The sequence below is a fragment of the Argiope bruennichi genome, chromosome 8, assembly GCF_947563725.1.
Source record: "Argiope bruennichi chromosome 8, qqArgBrue1.1, whole genome shotgun sequence".
Lineage (NCBI taxonomy): Eukaryota > Metazoa > Arthropoda > Arachnida > Araneae > Araneidae > Argiope > Argiope bruennichi.
The window spans coordinates 65,430,679-65,453,416 of NC_079158.1; the positions used below are offsets into that span (position 1 = coordinate 65,430,679).

Genomic DNA, 22,738 nt, shown 5'->3' on the forward strand with positions numbered 1-22,738 from the left:
TATGTTGGTAACATTAAAAAATATTCATATGTAATCAGTATGTGATTCGTATCTAAATATTTTCTCTAATATAAAAAAAACCTTGCTGAGCTCAGTTTCCTAGTACTTGAAATTAAACACATCCATAATTCATATCAAAATAGTTGGTCTTCTAAGGTGACAAGTTCCTGATAGTTTCTAAATATGCTATTCAAATTGGTTATATTATAATATGTGCAAATGCTTATCATTAATTATAAAATCTGTTTCAAAGCATACTTTTTTGCAAAAAGGAACCCCGCATCATAATTACATTGTATAATTGTCTTACCATTAAAAGTGTATGTTTTTTTCTCAGAGTAAATCTTTAATATTATTTATGCAGATATTTTATATGGCAAATAAGCCACAACATTAGCATCCATGCTGAACTTTGAATGATTTTTTCTCTTTTATCAGTCTCAAAAAAATACAAAAAAATCAGATTTCTTTTATTTATCTTTACAGGGAAAAAAAACAATACAATACTCTTTTCGGTCTTGTTTAATATCTTCTCCGACGATTTAAGTCTCAACAAGTTCTCTAGAGAGCGAAAAAGAAAAAAGGATTTCATTATGTCGAAAGATATTGCTTTTTTGCTCATTTAAAAAGCGGTTGTTCTCTCTACTGCATTATTCCCTTATGCTTTGCGTCAGGAACTATTTACGATTGAAGGGTCTTTCAGAAACATTGGAAAAGAACGAGCATTTAAACTGGTGAAGTAATTGCTATTTAACTGTTCCCCGAAGATTTGATATCATATTCAGAAAAGCAGATAACAGAATTCATGCAAGAATTCTTTCGCGTCTAACTTTCTTTTTTTTAAAAAAGTCAAGCATTTTTTTTAAAGTTACTTAATGTACATTCACAACATCCTCTCAAACATGGCTCTACTTTTTTTGCAACCCTTGGGTTATATTTTTAAAAAAAAAAAAATGATGAGCAGATTATATTTATTTTGATCGGTATTCAAATTATAGGAGGCATTGCAATCTATTATGGAAATTAGTTTAGTTTAGGTATATTAATGTCCCGTTTTATAACATCACTAAGGCTATTTTGCGACAGACCTCTTAATTTTGAACCGCGGTCAGATGGAGAGGACGCCATCTTCTCCAAGCTTTCAAACCCTATCAGCGGAAGGACGTTTGACCTCGAAGGTCTTAACATGCACCAAGATCGATTATACGACGGTTCTTCAGAGGAATCTGGTCTCGAACCAGAAACAATCCACCTCCGCAGCCGAAACCGTACCACCTGACCACCGCGGCCCCATTAAATGGAAATATTGAACTATTTGTTAATGCACTAGGGAAAGAATGATCTAAGCCAATAAAAAAAAAGACTAAAAAAACATTGATGAATCAGATGATATTTTGTTTTAGAAATTTTAATGCATTTTTGTTCTCAATACTTCATTAGATCACACACAATTATTAGTAAAATTTCTTTGTTGAATACAATGGAGCTTATTTTAAAAAATTAATTAGTTTTATATTAGTTTTAATTTTCTATTCAAAGATTATTTTGTCTTATATTAAGTGTATTACATAAAAAAAAAACTGACTTAAATTTGAAAAATAAAGAATAATGTTTATCTCAGACCAATAATCATATAGCAATATTCATAACAATAATATAAATAGTAATGATTTTAATAATAGTATTTAACAATGAAAATAAAGAAAAAGAGTATTATAGGCAGGGTTTTTTTTTTTTTGAGAAGTTAATCACATTTTCAAAGTCATATCAGCTTCAGTAGAGCAAGGTAAATAAGTTATGGTACGAATCTGTTAAACCAAATTCTTACCAAACTGTGAGAAGCAGCATTATTAGTGCGTGCATGAGATCACCGGAGAAGCAGGCACACTCTTGCTTGTCATAAGAGATATTATAGTGACGGGGTGTTGAATTGCTTCTATTACGGTGACGGAGGGTACCTCCCTTGGCGGGGCTGGATCATAATCAGTGATGAATACTAGATTCTACTTTGATTGCTTAGAAAATACAGAAGTGGCTCATTTAGGATTCTAAACTAAATTCATGGTTAAGTTTCCTGGTCAAACTTAATTTATTCTTCTGGAACTAAGAATTGGCAATGTATATGTTGTTGGTTATAAGCCCTTAAAAACCTACTCAAATATTCATAGTGTCGGCAAAACTGAACTCCTAAAATTAGCTCAGACAATACTGTGAAATTTAGAATGTATCTAGTCAGCAACAATATAAGAGTGATACAACATAGTTAGGTTAGAATAACCATTAAAAGGATTAACAGTTATTAATTAATATCTTTTTGGAAAATAAATTTAAAATTATGAAAGAAATTTACACAGCTCATGCAAATGATAATAAGCTGATCATACATTCATTCTCTCAACAAAATCTGAGTTCCTTAAATTACTTTTGGCAGCATTGTAAGGGTGTGGGGAATTCACCATGTTGAGGAAGCCATACAGTAAATTAGTTTTTGATAGGAGAAAAAAAGTAATAAATGCCCATCAATTTCGAATGATTCATTCACTTGTTCTCCACACGTTCGTGTTTAAATAGAAAGGGGAGTTATAAAAAGAAACCTCATATATATTCCTGTCTCAAATAAAAAAATTTTAAAATGCTAAAAATCAGTTCAAGAATCCATATAAATAAAAAGAATGGATTATCATAGTGTTATTCTTATTTACCCTGCGGTCTTCTGATGCCTCAGACTGGTCAGATTTAAGTTTCTGTTTATTCTTTTCAAATACTTTGAAGACCTTTAAAGATCATATTATAAAGGCCAAATACAGATACTCATTCTTTGGTTTGTGTGCATCATAGTAGCTATGAATGATTGATGTGACGTAAATTCTACGAAATAGTCTTTCTCGCTTCATCCTTTGCTTTCCCAGAAATATATAAAAACTTCCATCGCTTACGATAGGATTCAACTTAAAGCTTTTAAAGGGAAGTTCAAAGAAACGAAAATTTTTGATGGACCGGTATGATGCTACAGCAAGACACATCGTGAAAGATTCTTTGAAGCCACACTTGTAGAGCCATGAGTGATTTCGCAGCCACAGTTGAAGTTTGACTTGGCTCTATGAATAAAAAATATGAACTTTTGAGCTGCATTTACTGAATAAGATGGATTTAGTCGAACGAAATGAAACGTTTATGATGCGATTTCAAAAATGTTTAAAATCTCGTTAACAATATAAAAGTCTGTTCAGAAACCTATGTAAATTACGTGGAGACACTACGTATGCGTTTGAGTAAACACTTAATTCAGAGATCCAACATTTTAGGATGACATTTTGGGCTAATTTAAAAGGAATGTTCATATCTTGAAAGCACGCTTTAATAGAAGATATTAAATTTACAAAACGTTTATTAAACATTGCTCTTTCATTGCAAACTTTTCATCATACTCATATTTAATTATTTCTTTAGTCTCTAGAGGTCTTTGACCCCTGTTCGCTTTCACTTGCCAACTCTGATGTTGTCTTTGAAAGTTGCATATCCTCACGTTAGGGGGTTATCTGAGGAATTGATTCCCTCCCCCCAGATAACAAAAGTAAATGAAAATAGTTTTAAAAATTTCATGAACACAAAAGCTCAATTCGAAGTTAAAAAAAAAAGAAATATTTTGGCATTAGTTAAATTTCAGAAGAAATCTTATCATAATTTTACTTTTTAAGCATGAGTGAAGAATTAAAACATGAAATTTAAAAATTTTAAATTAATTTTATACAAATGAAATAAAACTTTCAAAAATCCTTTAAGTCTTTCTTCGCATTTTTTTCTCCATCTGATATTGCTGGACGCTCCATTACTATTTAAAAAACAATACAAGGTTAACACGTGTATTTCTTAAGTATTCAGACTGTTAACAGAGAGACGAAAAATGTCCTTTCCACGAAAAAGGTAAACAAACCGGAAAATTGTTCATTAATGTTGCCACAAACGGTCTGTCTAAAAACAGAATTAACAAATAATGCTGTTTTAACTCATTTGCTGTTAATTTAGTGTTAATTAATCTTTATTAATTAAGCCATTAAATGCCATGGGTCAGATGACTCGATATCTACCAATCCCAAAGCAAGTAAAACATATTTACATAATTAATTTTATAAAACGGACAATTTCGAGTCTAAAAAATATTAAATGTTAAAAAGATAAAATTCGTTTATTTTTCTATTTAATTAGGATTAGTTAGATAATATCTAGTGGCAAGAATTAAATTGGTTGTGTTTAAAAGATTGTGAAGAAACCAATAGAAAAATTTTCCTTCGCCTTTCTCTATAATTACACAGCTTGGCACGCTTTGTTTTGCTTCACTATATAATTAAAAATGGCAGTCTAGGTATTCATTTTGAAATATTTAGTTTATACTAAAAATTTGGAAGAAATATCCAGACAATTTTTTGATATTAAAATTAAATACCAAATTTCTTTTGCCAAGCTTGTTTCATTTTTTGAATGGTCGAGTTTACAGGCAGCCATCGAATTTTTTGATCGATAACAAAACTTTGAAATCATATACGAGAAATCAAAATTCATTTGCGAAAAGAATTTGACATCGCTTTCAAATATCTGAACATTCGAAAACGTATGAAATAAAAAAAGTCCAAACGAAATTATATTCTAATAATAAAATATTTCTATTGACGATTTCGGCTTATTTTCATGTTTCAGACAAAATTTTTGTTCAATTCGTTAATAAAAACTTGATTTAATTAAAAACATGATTAATAAAAACTGATATTAATTTAAAAATAAAAACTAGATAAAACTTTCGCTGAATGTTTTGAATTTTTTTTCTGAGATTCTATAGATATCACTAAAATCTACTTCTGCAAATATAGTCCTGTTTCAAAATCAAGCAAAGAAATAGGAATAAAATCTTGAAACAAATATGTTTCAATGTTAAAGTAATTGCTTATTATTCATTCCATAAAAAGCATCCAAGATCTCCCCAATAAAATTTAAATATTCATCAACTTTTATTGAAAACTCATTATCATAAATTTAGTCTTCCAGTAAACAATCCTTTTGTTTTCAAAATTAGGATCGTCTCTGCAATGATACACTCTAATGTCATCATCTCATTTTAAAGTTTGTATAAAAAGAAGAAAAAATGCAATTAAGCAAATTTAAAGCTCCAACTCCATTTAATCCTTCAACTTCAAACGTATTAGTTAACGGAAGTTTTTCATTTTAATAATATCGCAATACATATGAAATTAGTTTGAAAATTCCACTTAAACTATAACTTAATTCCACTTAAAATATACTATATGGTAATGTAAACCATCCATGTTTTATCACATACAATGCATGCAGTTTTTGTAGAGAATTTAACCTCTTTTAAGCTCACATTACCGGCGACGATGGCCTTTGAATTTGCATTTTCATATTTTTAGTGCCGCTTTATGTTTTGAAATAATTTCGGCTATGTTGAAAGAAACAAAATATTTAAAAATATATTTTCCTATTCTTTTGAGCTGGTGGAAATAATTGAATCCCCCTTACATTTACTTACTTTGAATATTGATAACTTCCCCTATTGTTTTGAATTTTCTTTTCGAGTTTTGAAATCACATGCGAAGTCATTTTGACAAATTGTTCTTATTTTACAGCGTTTTGAAATGTTTTGAAATCACCTTCTTTAATGTAACCATGCTTTAAATTTTCAATTTCTCTAATTTATCATGAAAAAATATTCAAAGCGAGGCTCTTAAAAGGTAATTCTATAAAAAAATCACAATATTATACCAGGTGATTATAAAAATAAATAAATAAATAAAAACTATCCAGATATATGAGACCATAGCTATCATACCGTTTTCACAGGAACGGAATACAATTTTGGTTCAAGGTATTTTGATGTATGCTTTCAATAAACATATGAATCGCAGGCGATTTTCATGATACAGTTATCGTCCCAATGATGGGTTCCCCCCCCCCTTTTTTTTTTCTATGGAGAACACATTCCAATAAAAAAAAATTAGTGTTGATATATGAAAATTTTGAAATTTTGTTATTGTAACCGTAACTGTTAGTACTTGACTATTGTTTTTCATGATTCTTGAGCACATACTTTAAAATACCTTAAACCAAAATTTTATTCCGTTCCTTTGCATTATATGGTAATTACGGTCTCTTATATCAAGATAACTTTTTTATAATCACCCTGTATACTGTATGTTTAAAAATGTGTGTTCTTTCTTCTTTCAGCTATTAAACGTGTAAGAAGTCTAACTTCTCGCATTTGCCCTTACAAGAATCAGTCTTTGAGTTTCTTTCCACCACCTGTTGACCCACCCAAAATTACCAAGCTTATAATACTTCATTAATATAAAAAGCTGATATTAAATTAGGAAAAATGAATGATAAAGAATGTCAAGACAAAAGGTTTTTATTAAGTCGAAGGCAAGAAGAAAACTACATTTCGTACTTTAACGTTTCAAACGATTTTGATAATAATAAATTCTTCGGTAAAGTTAAATCGTTCACTTCAAATGCTCCTTTTTCCTATTTTGAAATCAAACAAATAAAAAAAATAGCCTTAATTAATAACAATCACACGAAATTCGATTTATTACGTTTATGCAATATAATTTCTATTTTAATGTTTCAATCAGAGAGGATTCCTTTATTAATTTTATTCAAAAATGTGGAGAAGATTCAACAAAAAAAATTGTAAATCTTTCCTTTTCTCTGTATGGAATCAAGATTCCAGTTTAAATTAGTAATTCTGCTCTCCCCAATATTTCTTGTATCTTCCGTAGTAAAGATATTTATCCTCCTCATAAAAATTGAAGATCAAAGGCAAGGCTTTGAACACCACCACAGCACAGATTTTTATTTTCAGTGTCCTACACAGGAAAATTTTGTTTTTTATAGTATAATAAGTAAACTTTTGTATGCATTTTAAATTACTTTTTGTCAATTAATTTAAATCAAAATTTAATACATGACTAGAGTTTTGAAAACAAGATTACGTACAAAATTTAATTTATATAAATCACTGCAATTTTAAATTACCGCATTTTTATGGATACAAATGTACAGACTAAGAACTGGTAACACCTTGGAGAATTTTATTCGAAATTCCATACTTTAGATGCTAAAAATGTGTACCAAATAACAAATGATATAATATCTAGCTCTTGGTTTATTGCAATTATTGTGTTCGCTTGATCTCAGACAAATCTTTCGTTCAAAAATTGGTATGAGTCTATAAATTTCGCGACAGAACAACGTTCAATTTTCAATAGTCTGACTCAAAGCGTTCTTGAATTATCGTGTTAACAGACAAAAATATTTCCAAAAATGTGCTTTGCAGACTCATAATGTCTGAAACGTGCAGATTTATCAAATTTTAAAGTCAAAAGGTTAAGACATTTGAAATTTTATTTTTATATGGTATCCATAATATGACTTCAAACTTTTATAACGTCAAAACTTCAAAAGTTTTGACGTTGACTTTGATAAGTCAAAGAAATCAAGCTTTTTTAACGATCACAATATTTTCTCTTTGTATAATTCGCATTAGAGAACGTAAAAATCCTGTAATTCTTTTATTCCTGCCAATAAATTAAATTTATATCGATTCTTATTTTAAAAAATCAAATTGGGTAACTAATAATATAAATCGAAACACTATCACATAGAGAATTTTATGTTTTCTCCTCTAGATAAATCTTTATTTTAAAAATCGCGTTGGATAACTAATGATATAAGTTGAACCGCTATCAGATTTTTAAAAAATTATTTTTTCCCCTAGAGATAAATCTTTATTTTAACCAAAAATCATTTTCCTTGATTTGAAAAAAAACGAATAAACTGGAAAAGGAGGGTCTTTTGAGATATCTGATCTGATAAATTCTATGAAATCTCACATAAACGGGTTAAACTTTTAAAACATTGATCAATATAAACCTATATCGATATTAAAAAAAATCGCTCCATAAAAAAACTTTCACATAAAATTCTTAAGCGTCCTTCTATATGGTGTCCATTGTACGATAAATCAGATAAAAGCCACGCCAACCCTAAATGATAGAATTTATCTAAATCCTTTCGTAAACTATTCACATAGCAAAGAAAATGACACTAAGAGAAATGGATAAATATATTTTTCCTACTTTTTGATGCATCTATGCCTCTCACGTAGATAGTTACGAAGTAAAAGTTTCGTCCCCTTATAATAATGATGATAAAGCGCTGCGTTATGGAATAGTAATTTATTGGGAGAATCCCTGGGAGAAACTAAGCGAAATCACAAAGGAATGGCGAGATAAATTCTTGTTTATCGGAGCGTGGGAAATCTTATTGTTAAACAAGACAAGATGAGGTTGTTGAACGCGAAAAGTTTTGACTTTATCGCACCTTATCACATGGCTGGGAACTAGAAGGCACTGAACTAAACAATTTTAAGATAATATTGTTTAGATTCATAAATTTAATCTGCTTAAATCTAAATCTTCTCTCAACAGCGCACTGGTACATAAAATCAGTATTATAACTAAATTCTCGACCATTTAAACAATTTTGATTTAATCATTTATGATAAATAATGTATTTATATATTTTATATACTTTTATTAGGTTTAGAAATTATTCATTTCTTGATAATTCTTAGAAGTTACTAAGCAGGTAGATTTTGATTTTGAGAGGTCTCGGCGTCAGAAATGGACTTGACTGTGAAATATTCAAGGATATGAAAAGTAATTCATTTTTTCTTTCTCGTAATGAAGTTTACAAAATGAAGCTATTGTAACCATAAAAAAAACGAACTCAAGATTTTGACGAATCTTCACGTTTTCTACCTTCTTGATATTTTTATAATTTTTTTCTGTCTGGTAATGTACAAGATAACAGAAAAACATTTTAAGCTAGAAGGATGGCATTTGGTATATGGAATTTTTATCAAATTTGTAGATTTTTGTTGACTTTTCACCGAAATACATTAATAGGAGATTTGTTTGCCAGGCTGTCCGAGTAAAAGTGAAAAAAAAATGTTAATAATAATTGAAATTTGCTTCACAAATTCAGCATCTAAAATATAAATTCAAAACAATTTTTAAATCAAGTATATAAAGAGTTGAACCATATGTTGGTCTCTACATTATCATGAATGTAAATGTAATTGCACAAAAACATACTAAATAACTGAAATTTGGTCTTTAACAATTATCTTCTTACATTATACAATTATTTGGTTTCTTAATACATAACTGCATTTCTGTGTCAAATATGGATTTTAATCGATCGGCTGAAAAAAAGGCGTTCAAAATATATTCGATTTTTTGCACTTGTGTATTAATCAAAAGTTAGCGATTAATCGCTAAATATCTCAAGCTAGTTTTAGCCAAAAAGATCGATCTTTCATAACTATTGCTCGTAATGTTAATGCACAAATACTGGTTAATACAGTTAATGCATAAATACCGGTTTTCTTTAGTATACTGTACGAAAGAAAAAATACTATATAAAACATATGTGAGTGAAAATAAAAATCTGAGTACATTTAGGGCTTCTTCCAAAATCAATGATTTAAGCGGGGGGAGGATAACACTTTTAGGGGTTTTTTTGGAAGGTATGCGATAGTCTGAGGGACACAACGCCCCCCGGTGCCGTAAACAAATCGACGTAGCGCATCAGATCGAAATCTGACTTAGATCCTATGCATGGAGAGAGGCAAGCTTCCTAGAGAAATATCCAGGAAAGGAGTTACATTTGCAAATTGAAAGGAAGTCATATAATCTACAGATTCCGGAACAAATCGCAGTGAAAACATACAATAAATGTGCATAAAGTTACAAAAAGTAAACGCACAGAAAACTTACACAGAGCAAATGTAGAAATGTATGAAATAAAGTAAAATTACTGAAAATTAAGCAAAGGCAGCATTTGGAAGTTTATGAAAAATTGCTACATAAATTTCCAAAAAGTTAAAGGAAGCAAATGCACAAATGTTACACAATGTGCTGTAAATTAGGAGAATGCGAAACGTTAAGCAAAATAAACTAACAGAAAGTTATGCAAAGTAAATGAACGGGAATTTATCTAAATTTAGAATAATCAATTTTAAATAGTAGAAAAGCCATTTAGTAATCTTTGTCAAAATTACAAAAAAAAGTAAATTCACATAATATTGCTAATGACCTTATCAGAGTATCTTTCAGTGAATAATGTTTGCTAAGATCACATACAGAGGACTAAATTGCGATTTTGTTCTCATAAATTTTGTACCAGTATTGTTCCTAGAACAATAATGACATTTTGTTTTTTGGCAATTTGCATTCCTATTTTCCAACCAACAAATAAAGCCATTGGTTTATTTGTTGTTGAAAATAAGCTCACGATAAAAATGTATGCTATACATTTTGTCTTTATAAAGCAACCATTTAAAAATCATCAATTTTTCAATTGCCATCAATTTATAATCCCAGCATTTAATTTATTATTAAATTATCTGTACTTCACATTTTAATTTTCTAATTTTATCAAAAAATGAAATCTATGTTTAAAACTTCTGAAGATTTTCTTTTAGTGAATATATATATTTCCATTCTTAAAATTCATTTAATTATAATTCCAAAACAGATTTTAACAATTCCTTTCTAAAAGTTTAATTTATACTCTTTTATGCTAGTTAATAATTGAAACTCATTATGATACTTCAGATTTCCAGTTAATGATATCTAAACCATTATCTTGCAAGCTGAAATAAATTCGAGGCTTCTACAAGTCAGCAACTTGGAATTTCAAATTCGAGATTTTAACAGTACTTAACATTTTACAAGTCAGCTAATTTGCAACTCTAAGATTTCTGATTTGGTCACGTGCAATACTTATTTCAGAAAGTTGTGTCTTCTTGACATTATATATCATTGCTTTATTACGCAGGTCTCGAGTGCAGATATTTATCACAAGTCTCGATCTAAAACTAGGGATGAAACTCACTTCGAATGGTTATTTTTATTGCCCCTTATTTGCTGGAATCGAGTGCTATTAGATTTCGTAAAGGACGCAGGTGCATCTCCTAGTCGAAGCATACGACTTAATGACTGTTATTTTTATATTTTAGATGGTATTGATAATGTAACATTATCTAATGCTGCAGTATTATTCCAGCTAATTTAGCTGTAATATCTTTTCCTATGATTGCATGGTTATTCGACATTCGACTTTTTGGCAATAAAAAAACCATAATCTCTATTAATAATAAAGATGATAATAATAAATAATAATAAAGATGAATGTGTGAGTATTGGAATTTTACACTATAGGCCATTTAACTAACGTCTACCAAATTTTACATAAATGTTATACCTCAGAGTGTAAAAATGTGCACTTAAAAACAATTTTAATTATATATTTTATTTAATTAAAAATTAGTCAAAAGTTTCTCGCTTTTGCACGATAGCTTTCATAAATATTATAGGTTCAAAATGTTTTTCTTTTTTCCACCATTTTAAAATTCAAAAACTTTTCTTTTCAATGGTACCAATGATTTTTGGTATAAATTTGTTCTGTTTTTAAATTATTTTTAAAAAATATTTTAAGTTATTTTTTTCACAATACATTTTGTTGTTGAAGTGTGACTCAAATTGTGTTCATTGTTGCTATTGATACTTCAGGCTCGATTTTATTTCATTGCTATAATCAAATTACAAAAATCCGACTTATTTTTTCACTTTCAGTAAGTTCAGTATAAGGCATGATTTTAAAATAATTTTTGAAATTTTTTAAATACTGTTGCTGTTTTACGTGATATAATTGGATATATAAAGATATGGACAAACAATCAGTAAAATTAGTGTAAGACTTATAAAATAGAATGAGTTATATAACTATAAAAATTTGTTTAAATACAGTTTGCTCAAGGAAGCTGCTAAGTTATTTAAAATCTTTAATTGAAATTTTTAACAGCTATCTCAGTGAAACAGTTTGTAGACAAAGGTAGCGAATATTCAATAAAAAAATGCATATGCCTTTATACTTCACTTTTTATTCTTTATGCATTTAATCACCATTTTATATCGTGCACACTGTAATATGGTTTTTTCCTTCAATTTTTATCTTCTATTACATAAATAAAAATAAAAGGAGTCTTAATTATAATAAAGTTAAAACTGAAACTTTATACAGATGGCTACAGAATATCGGAAAAACTTCTGAAAAAGCAAGAACTCGCAAACGGATGAAAATAAAAAGATAGATTTGGCACCGCAGGAAAGGAAAAGAAACCTAATTTTTTTTTACTTCTTTTCTGCTACGAATCCAGAATTCAGCGCCAAAAATTTAACAATTTAAACCGCCAGATGGTTATGCAGTTTTCAGAACAATTCATTATATAGGATAAAGAGTAACTAAATGGCCTATAAATATTCATCGTGTGTTTCTGCATTCAGAAGCAAAGATGATAGAAGAGGAATCGAGATTTTTTTTATAGCACTAAGCATTATTTTTGTAGCTTATATTCTTGCATAAAACCAGAAATTATGCTAAATAATGAAAGAAGCCTTGGTACTTTTCGGTTAGCCGGGTCCAAGCGAAAGATCATCAAATAATTTAGAATCGCGCCAATGAAACATCACTAACATCTGCGCCACCTTACATACAAACTTAATGCTACAGCGCATTTTGGCGACATTTTATTTGGGAGCAGGTTTGAACTACTTGGGAGTTTTCATTTGCGTCCGGCTAACCAAAAAGTACCGAAGTTTTCTTCCTAATGTAATAATTATGTTTTGAATGATAAATGATATATCGTACATTTTTACACCATTTCTCTTTTCACTTTAAATAATCAATATAACATGGAAATATCATGGAATGCGGAATATGGACATGCACGCAACATTCATCGTGAATTATAAAATATTTGTTAGCGAACATTTGTGAAAGGAAAAAGACAGAATGTTGGTTGGCCATAATAGCAAAATTTCTTGAAATATGCGAATATGGCGACTTCTGAAACGAATTTTGACGTCAAGTTTCATTTTTTTTAATAATATCAAATTAAGTACTCAAAACAATAACAACACTTCGAAAAAAGCTTCAGTTATTTAGAAAAATAAAATTTCGATTTTGTTTTCTTTGGATCAAAATCACGTTTTTTAATATATGCCGCAGCTGGCATCTTTCACGTATTCCTAAAACAAATTATATCGCAATAGCAAGGCACTGTCTTAACTTATTTAATACACAAGATATAAATTTTTGTCAATTACTCTGAACCCAAAGTGGATTAAATTGTTAATTGGAAACAATATCTTTCTACCTTGAACCGTTTAAGTATTACTGATTTTTAAAGATTATTTCAAAATTCTGAATCATCAAGTATCTTAAGGAGTCAAGAAAATAGAAATTTGTAGTAATTTCTTCTCTATAAAAGTGACATTAAGTCAGTAAATAAATTTAAAGGGACTTTTTTTCTAGACAAATTGAAATTACATATGAATATCCTTAGGAATAAACTTTTTTACTTTTTCTTATTATAAAATCGGATCAAAATGTAATTTCTAATGTCTACTTATAAATAAATTTCTTTTTAAAATAAAACCTTAAATTTAAAAGTATAAGTTAAAAATTCAATGAATATCCATCTATTTCTTTGCTCTATTCCTCCATTGCATTATTTTTCCTTCCACGGAATTTTCATCTGTCTTTCAATCAATCCTTTATTCCCTGACAAACCGAAAGAAAATATTTGGAAAGATATGCCGAATATTTTTACTCCTAAACAATCTGAGAAATCTTCTTTATTTTCTTAGAAAACGCAATTTTTTTATTTCGATAACCGTTTTGACATATTAAATGACTCGGAAATTCCTTCGAAAGTTAAAACAAATATTTCAAACATTCGATATTTCATTTTTCAAGTTATTTCAGATGTTAGAAAAGCATGAATCGGAAATTTCGATTCGATCTCCAAGTTTCACATATTATTCAAATTGCGTCATATAATTTCTTAATTTCTTATAATATCAAAATCTTTTTAATCATTCTTATTCTCTTTTAAACATGTAGATATTTTTAATAATAATGCGATTTTTGCAATTCAGCTTACACCATAAAATCTAAAATCAAATTACCTAATATTTGTTCTATGTCGGGTAAGTGATAATGTATCAGCCTTGTGCTTTGTGTCCAGTTGGTAAATCGTGTGTGTGTGTGTGTGTGTGTGTGTGTGTGTGTGTGTGTGTGTGTGTGTGTGTGTGTGTGTGTGTGTGTGTGTGTGTGTGTGTGTGTGTGTGTGTGTGTGTGTGTGTGTAATGATATTTTATTATCTAATTTAATCCAAATTAATTTCCTAAATTTTTAATTTAATTCAGCCCATGCCGGGGTTATTCTAAAGTGTTAAATTGTTTCCTGATCCCATTCCACTCTTTCTATTTAATTAATTCAACTGAAGCTTTGTAAAAATGATTCGCCATCAGTTCCACGTGCCGAGTGAAAATGATCCCTCCGTTGCCCTTGTCAAGATCAACACGTGTATTGAATCGACACGTGGCGGAAATCTCATGTTATATAAGACCAGGTATAAAATATTCAGTTGACCTTTATTCTTCTCTTTTCGCTTTGAGTTGTTGTGTGTTCATCGCTCATACTTGTAGATAATGCGTGCTTCTCCAAAATGAGATAAAACGACGTCAAGAAATCGAAAGTCTCTTCACTGCCTTCGAAACTGCCTTCTGATCAAAAAATTATGCTTATATTTATATATATATATATATATTCCTTAACAGCGTTGGAGCATGTTATTCTTCCAAAACCCTTTTGCAGTAATGTGAGAATTAATCACTAATTTTTACCCTTAAAAATGTTATGTGTTATATTTCCAATAATGTTAATTTTATTTCATTGCTATTTTTCTCTAATATCAATAATTTTTTTTAGTATATAATACAACGAAAACTCTTCATTGTCTTGGTAACTAAGTTTACACATTGTGACATTATCAAATACGCTTCTATCTGCATGTTATTGTTGATATTATTAAGAGAATATTTCAAAAATAATATGATAGATGAATAAATCCTTTATCGAAACATTATCATGACACGATATTTCCGTCTAGAAGTTCGCATTTCCTTTAATTATTTTCCTAATTGTTTATCGTATGGTATACAAGTGTGGCATTCAAACCTTACTAAACTACACTAACTCCTATGGAACTTGATTTCATTATAAGGGGCTTCTGAAATAAGGTAAGCACGAGTAAATTTTATTCGAAATATGAAATACAATTCCTCCCAGAACATTCAAAAAATAAAATCATACTTTCCAAACGTTATTTCCCTCGTCGAAATACTCCTGATTACGTTTTCTTACAGAACCCTAAACCTGAACGATGAATTTCCACTTCAAAATCCGTGATTTAACCTCCATTTTGTGTACGTCACGTACACAATCCTCTTTAGAGGGCTGGTTTCACCTTTAAAATATGAAACTTATCTCAAAACACAAATGAACTTAAAAATGAATGAATCCCAAATGAATAGAAACTCTTTCAATAGCAGAGATTTCTAACTTGGAGATGTATTGCTTCGTTTCCAAGAACTCCAATGTTATTATGAATCAAACTCGGCAAAATTTTATCCAAACATATATCTGGATTTTATATTAAAAGTGTTTTCATCAAAATGTTATTTCTTTAGTATTATATAACGCAGTAGCAGAGCGTTTTCTATATTCTAAACCAAGAATCATTTGTATCGAACGCATATCTCAAAACGACTTCAATTTCGAATTCTTTTCCCAACACTCAGCAGATTTGATTCCTCCGATTTTATTCGATAAAAGGTTATGCTGACTTCAAGGACAGATAGTCTGGTATAAGACTTTGATCAAATCAGATCGGAACAAAATGCAGATAGCTGACAGATTTGTATTATAATAGTGTTTTTATTTTGGTTTCAGATATCCAGAAATAAAAGTTTTTAGTCTCTTTTTAAGTGATATTTGATTTCAATTTTGTTCCAATTTTAAGGTGGGAAATGTTTGAAAATTCAAATCTTTTAATTAATAGTATGTTATGCCATCAGCTCTCTAATGGGGCATCGACCCACTAAGGCCCAAGAAATTTTAAAATATATCAATAAAAAATCGGTTTTCCATTTGGAAAGCTCCAGTTTCACAGTATCTATATTCAAAGTCATTTTGAAGTTAAACACAAGCATTTCGGAAATTTTCCTCATTTTCTTATCTCTGAAAATGGATATCTGGTGCTTCAGAACCCAAATATCCGTAAGCATTCTAATTCTGAAATGCAAGAGCATAGATTGCTTAAAAGAAGATCGCAAATTAAGATTTATTTCGAATTTAGTGATATAAAATGTTTTTGTTATCAATAAATAGTAATTTCAGCCAAAATCGTAAATGTGTCGTGTAATTTTCGATTTATAAAAGGATATAATCTTTAAATTTCTTTTACAAATTTTATGCTCAAAATATTTTTTATTTCGGAATATTAAAAGTGATATTTATTTGAGAACATTCTATCTAATCTAATTTATTTGGATTTTGTGCAAGTAACGTTTTTTCTAACATAAAATCATCTTTATTTTATTTAGAAAAAAATTCCTTTCGAATGATTGAGTGTAAGGAATGCTCGTCTTAGCATATTAAATATTAGAGAAGAAGATATTCAATATTTTCTATTTTTATAGTAACTTAATTTGATAAAAAATATTCAAATTTCCTTAAAAGACATATTTTCGTAAAAAATTATTATAATATTAATATTATTTAACAACATTATAATAATTTATATATTATATAAAAGATTTATATATTATATTAAACTTTATAATTTATATCTTTAATTTTTTAACATTAAATAGTTATTGCCATGCATTTAATTTTAATACGCTTTATTTAATTAATTGACGCTTTAGGGCTGATTTTCAATGATTTCTTACTTTTTCACTGAGTTATATTTTTTCGTGTGAAAGAATTACATCTCTTATGACTGACTGAAAGAAGTCGCTCATTCAATATTATGATTAATTATTTTTTACGATTTGACAAACTACGGTGGTATATCAAAGACAAAAACTTTACTACCGATTGCGATCAAACACTTTGGTCTTCAATCAACAATTCATTCACATTTGTTCATATTACTTCTTGGATTGTCTGTCTTTCATCTCAAGAAGTAATGTTTTTCTATTCCACGCTTGCCTTCTTCGAATTTCCCTAGAAATCCTATTGAATGGTACTTTTAGATTCTGATTGCCATTTTCGGACTATATGAAAATCCATCTTCTCATTACAGAAATCATGATTAATAAGATAATTAATTCGTTTTTCTTGTACTTGATGGGATAGTTATGGGTCAAAATATAATTCCCTTTAAAACCATTAAAAATTTTAATAAGCCATGATCATGTCCATTATTTTTCAAATATGCACAAAATATCCACTAAATAAGACATATGACCTAAAATATCCCTTTCATTATTAGAAATAAAACTTCAATAAAGATAAACTAATCAATGTCCAAGTGAATGATGTCTGCCTTCTATTAGTTATTCTGCAATATCTATGGCATCCATTTAACTAAAGATATCAACTAAACTTATTTTAGATATAGGACTTATATTCACGTATCTTAAAAATTCTTGTTGAGACTGATTTTTCAATAAGGTTCTATTTCCTGAGAAACTCGATACAACTCTGGAATTAAACTCTTTCACAATACTGAACAGAAATACTTTTAAAATTGAAATCTTAGTCAGTTTCAAAAATTCCTGGAAAAAACATAACACAACAATTTGTTTTGCTTATAGGAATGGCTGTGCAAACTTCTGATGTGTGTAAAGATGTACTCTGCTATGGCCAGCATCAACTGGATGTTTGTGGAAGGACTGCTCCTCCACAGCAGGATCACAGTATCCGTTTTCAAGCAGGATGCTCCTTTCAAGCTTTACTATCTCATTGGATGGGGTAAGTCTCGAAGTTGCTAGTAACTTAACTAAGCTATTTTAATCCATATATTCGAGCACAAAATCTTCGAATAATCTGACTGGTTTAGTATGTTGATGTTGGCGTATACTACATGTGACTCATAATTCCACATCGATGGCGTACACATTCTAATAGTAATAATTTTTTTAAAAAAACACAGAGAATCCTAATTGTCATTTCTTGTCTAAATACGCAAAAATATTTAATTAATAAATTAATAATTTTTTGAAATCTTTTGAAAAAGTTTTACTTTGCTTTCCCTACAAATTTCTAATGTGTTTCCGCAATGTTGCATCTTTTGAAATTAGCTGCATTTATATACAAAAATCAATTAACCCTTTCTAAGGTCGTGGGAAGTATGCTTCAACCAAATTTATCAATCTTTGTATGAAATTTTGTAGGTTGGCATAAGTTCTGACAAATTTTTTTAGAAAGACAGAAATTTAGATGCTTCAGTTCTTTATCTCAATCAAAATGATGTGTCTTGAATTGTTACTTAACTATTAATTAACCAAATTAATGAATCAAATTAAATTTATCTAATAAGTTAAATAAATCCTTTTTCTTATTCTAATTTCAAGCCTAAAAATATTTTAACATAATATGACTAGAAAAAAATGGTCCTTTAAAGGGTTAAAAAATGAGTCGCAACTAATGGATGCAAAATGTTTGTTATGCAATGGATGAGAATTTGACCAGAATCATTTTTCAAGGTAAGTCTGGATTGTTCTAACGTCCACTGTTTTCTGATACAAGTAGTATGAGCCGTAATTCAACATCATCAGAGAAATCTCTTAAGTTAAATGAGAGGGAGACACACAAATAGTTTTCTTGCATACGTAACTCCTATTATGAAGAATCTTCGCAATACAATGATGTTCTCCCAAAAGCTGAAAATGAATAGAAACCAGTTGAAAACTAGAGTTTTCCTCATTATTTAAATTTATAACTATCATCATAGGTAGTTTTATAAATGGACAATATTTGAAATGTCTCTCAATAACTTAAGTTTTTCCTGGAACTGATTTCAAAGTCTGTAGTACCATACTGAGAGAGAGGCTATAAAAAATTTTGCATCATGACCTTGTGTAAACACTGCTTCCCTCCGATAGAGTGTCCCTCTAGATTCATGCGAAAACAATTACTTATGGAATAGTTAAAAACAGTTTTACATCCAAAATCGAAAGCTAGCAAAATTTATTCAAAAACATGCCCTTTTAACAAGAATATAATGTGAAAATCAGAGATATGATTGATTTATGATATAATTCTCACACAAAAAAATCATTTATTAACTTTATTTTTACATCTGATTCAAGGAATTTGTCTAAGTTTTCATATAATCTCTATATGCTGATTTTGTCTTATTTATCACAAACGATAGTTGGAGAAAAAATGTGTTTTTTTTTTTTTTTTTAAATTTTCGACTGAAGTGTATATTTCAAAACGATTGTTATAAAGAGCAAGATATATTTTTAGATATCTCTATTAAGCATTATTTGCTCAATTGAAAAAAAAAATGAAATATGAAGTTTACATTCTTAATCTTCTGTTTGTGAAAATAATTAATTATCCATTTTTAAGAATGTTTTTTCTATAAAACTGAAAATGCCTATTAAGCAAATTCAAATTCCTTTTATATCCCAAAAAACAATATGATTGGATTATTTCTATAATGCCCTAATCTATAATAATGCCCTAATAAATGTCCCTTCTACTGTATACCTCTGAGTAAGAAAATTGCTAATATCACATAATTAAATATGATCTATTAGTTGAAACTAAATTATTATATTCCATCTGATTACATTATAATGTAGAACTGAATACACTGAAAATCCACTTATGAACCAGACTGCCCTTGCCAAATTTGTTGATTGAATTTAAATTCCTAAGAGGTCCTTCTGAATGGCATTTTCATTTCTTGATAATTTGATGAATGCTTCCAAATGCATTATGAAAGCGGCGGAATGCATGTCTGTGTAAGCCGAGTCACTCGTGCAGGTCTAGACAATCAAATATGTCTTCGAGATTAATTTATTTGAGTAATTTTCATTAAATGTCTTAAGGTAAACTTATTTGATTAATTTTTCCTTAAGTGTCTTCAAGATTAACTTTCGAAAAATCGTGATCCTATCGCAAACAATAATCGTCATTTCTAGCGTAGGAGTTAGAAAATATTTTTTATTCAAATAAAATCAAGACATATAATGCAAATGCATATTAATATTTAAAAGATATACAGAGATTTAAGTAAAGGAAATTAATATTTTATTTTGTAGATTTGTTAAATATTTTTTAAAAAAATTGTTACATTTTCATACTTTTCGCATTCATATGAACAGATGTTGAAAACCTTTTTCCAAAATAACTTACTAAAAGTTTAGCGTGAAATAAAAAAAAAGTTGTTTTGAATTCTCATATTTGTGGGGTTAAATTTTTTATTTTGTTAAGAATTTTGAAGAAACTTTTGTATTTGCTCATCCAACAAAGTTTTATACATTCTTATTAATTTTAAATGAGAAAAAGTACACAGTTTGAATTTTTATTTTACCGAGCTACAAAAATATCCCAACATTTTATTTTGTATCAAAAGTCATTATTTATATAGTTTTGTATTTATCTTCTTTATATTTAAATGAGATTAAGAAATTACTTGTTTATGCTACAAAGAAAAATAAACAAAATCTAGATCAGGGTTTCTGAAAAGGGACTAAAAGCTTATCAAAGGGATTAAAAGTTGCGGATTAAAACATTTTCATTGCTTCATCGAATATTTTACCGTGTGATTCTCTTCCATTGTTTCCTAATGAAGCCATTTTAAGCATACCTCTGGCGCAGTATGGTCAGAATTGGTTCTTGCGCCATTAAAACCCACAAATCTAATCCAATCCAATCCTAATGAAGAAGGATTCTGCTTAATACAGCTTGTTCCATAAAGTATGCAGCGTTTAATATTAATATATTCGGATAGAAAACGTCAAGACAAGTATTTTGAAGTATGTTGATTGGAGTTCCCCTAATATAGCGTCATAGTCTAATTACCCACATGTTGTACATCAAAATACTCGTCTTAACGTGTTCTATCGGAATTTGTAGATATTAGACTCTGCATACCTTGTGGGGCACCCTGTAGCTGTGTAATTTAAATAATCTATAGAATAGAGAATCAACAAAATCTGGAAAATTTGAAGGCAGATGAATCGGACAATTACGTTTTTAATAGTACTATGACGTCATGTCACTCTATTGGAAAACTTCATGCGTATAATGAATACAAAATATATATTGCTATTAATATAACACAACTTCAGTGTCTGACACTTTGAAATATCACGGTAATGAATTTTTACGCTCTTAAATTAAATATAATAATATCACCGAAGAACCAGCTGGACGCCAAATGCGACTTATTTGCATTAAAAATGGATTCATTTAACTTGCTGGACAGCATGTCTGACCTATTAAATGCTTTTTACCAAAAATAGTCTCTTTGTAAAATTAGATTACAAAACATATCGCCACTCAGATTCAAACATTTGAAATTGCTTTGACATATACATTAATGAATTTGTTGGCAGTAGGTACCTGAAAGAGATGTCCATCCATTACAATAGTAGAGACGTAATCTTTCCAATTTCAGTAAAACGTTTCTTTGACGTTGACTTGTCTGTAAGAATTTGACAGGAAGAATTTTACGTAGGACATTAATGTCAGTTTTTCTGGCATTGACGGAGGATCTAGAGGAAAATTTCTATATAGAGAGGAATTTGGATTCATTCCCATCGAATTTATTGAGGGATACGAGAGATTACTGATATATGAATCTAATATAAAAGTAAGAAATAGCAATCTGACAATTGCCGGCAATTTTCCAAAATCTCAGAATGAAAATGAGTAACATTTGTAATTTGTAAATATACGAAAAAGAAATGTTTGAAAAGATTTCAAAGAAAGAAAATGAAAGAATATGTTTTAGGAATTTAAAAAAATGTTTTTTTTTAACTTTATCTTCATAAAACTCATTATATTTTAAAATTTATTTTAAAAATTGCAATTTTTTTTAATTAATAAGTAATTCGGCAGTAACAATAACTGAGTTAACATTTTCTTAGGTTCATCTCCCTATTTCACTATTGTTCATGATTAAAGTTTTAAACAATCTCCATTAAAGCTAATACAGCTTCAGGAGTATTTAACCGAATTTTGACATAAGCATTCATTTTGAATAAATTCTTTTGATGACATATATCTTGGTTTCTTAAAAAAAATAGCCCGGAGAAGCATTTACCTTTTCTAAATGTCTTTTTTCTCTCCATTTATAATGATGCATGGCACTTGGCGTCCTGAAAAAAAATATTTTACGTCCAATTTCCACTCTCTCACCTTTCTCCCACACACACACATATACACAAATTCATATGTATACACTATCAGCCCTTTTCGCAGTTTTCAAAGCTCCTTGTAAAGTTAGATATTCAAACTTCGTAATATAATCTTCTAAATGCTTTGTATATATTTTAGATTTCTGCCAAAGAAATATATAAAAATTCCATAACTATGAGACTAGTTTAACTTGGTATATATCGTAAAACAAACTGAGTAAAACATGATAATGGATGGCATCTAACATCATGTTGTTCGATGGGATATTCATCTGAATATGTTATTACTTTAAGCTCTGAAAAGCAAACGAAGTATATGCATATAAAAAACATTTATATTGAAACATTGCTTTGATGCATTTGAA

At 29.0% G+C, this 22,738-nt stretch overlaps 1 protein-coding gene across 1 annotated transcript in view; it reads left to right on the forward strand.

The window, feature by feature from the left end:
* Nucleotides 1–22,738, forward strand: part of LOC129980643 (corticotropin-releasing factor receptor 2-like) — a 208,248-nt gene that overhangs the window by 45,797 nt on the left and 139,713 nt on the right. The window contains exon 6 of the mRNA XM_056091023.1: nucleotides 17,811–17,967. Coding sequence (XP_055946998.1) covers nucleotides 17,811–17,967 — 157 coding nt within the window. The remainder of the gene's footprint in view (nucleotides 1–17,810; nucleotides 17,968–22,738) is intronic.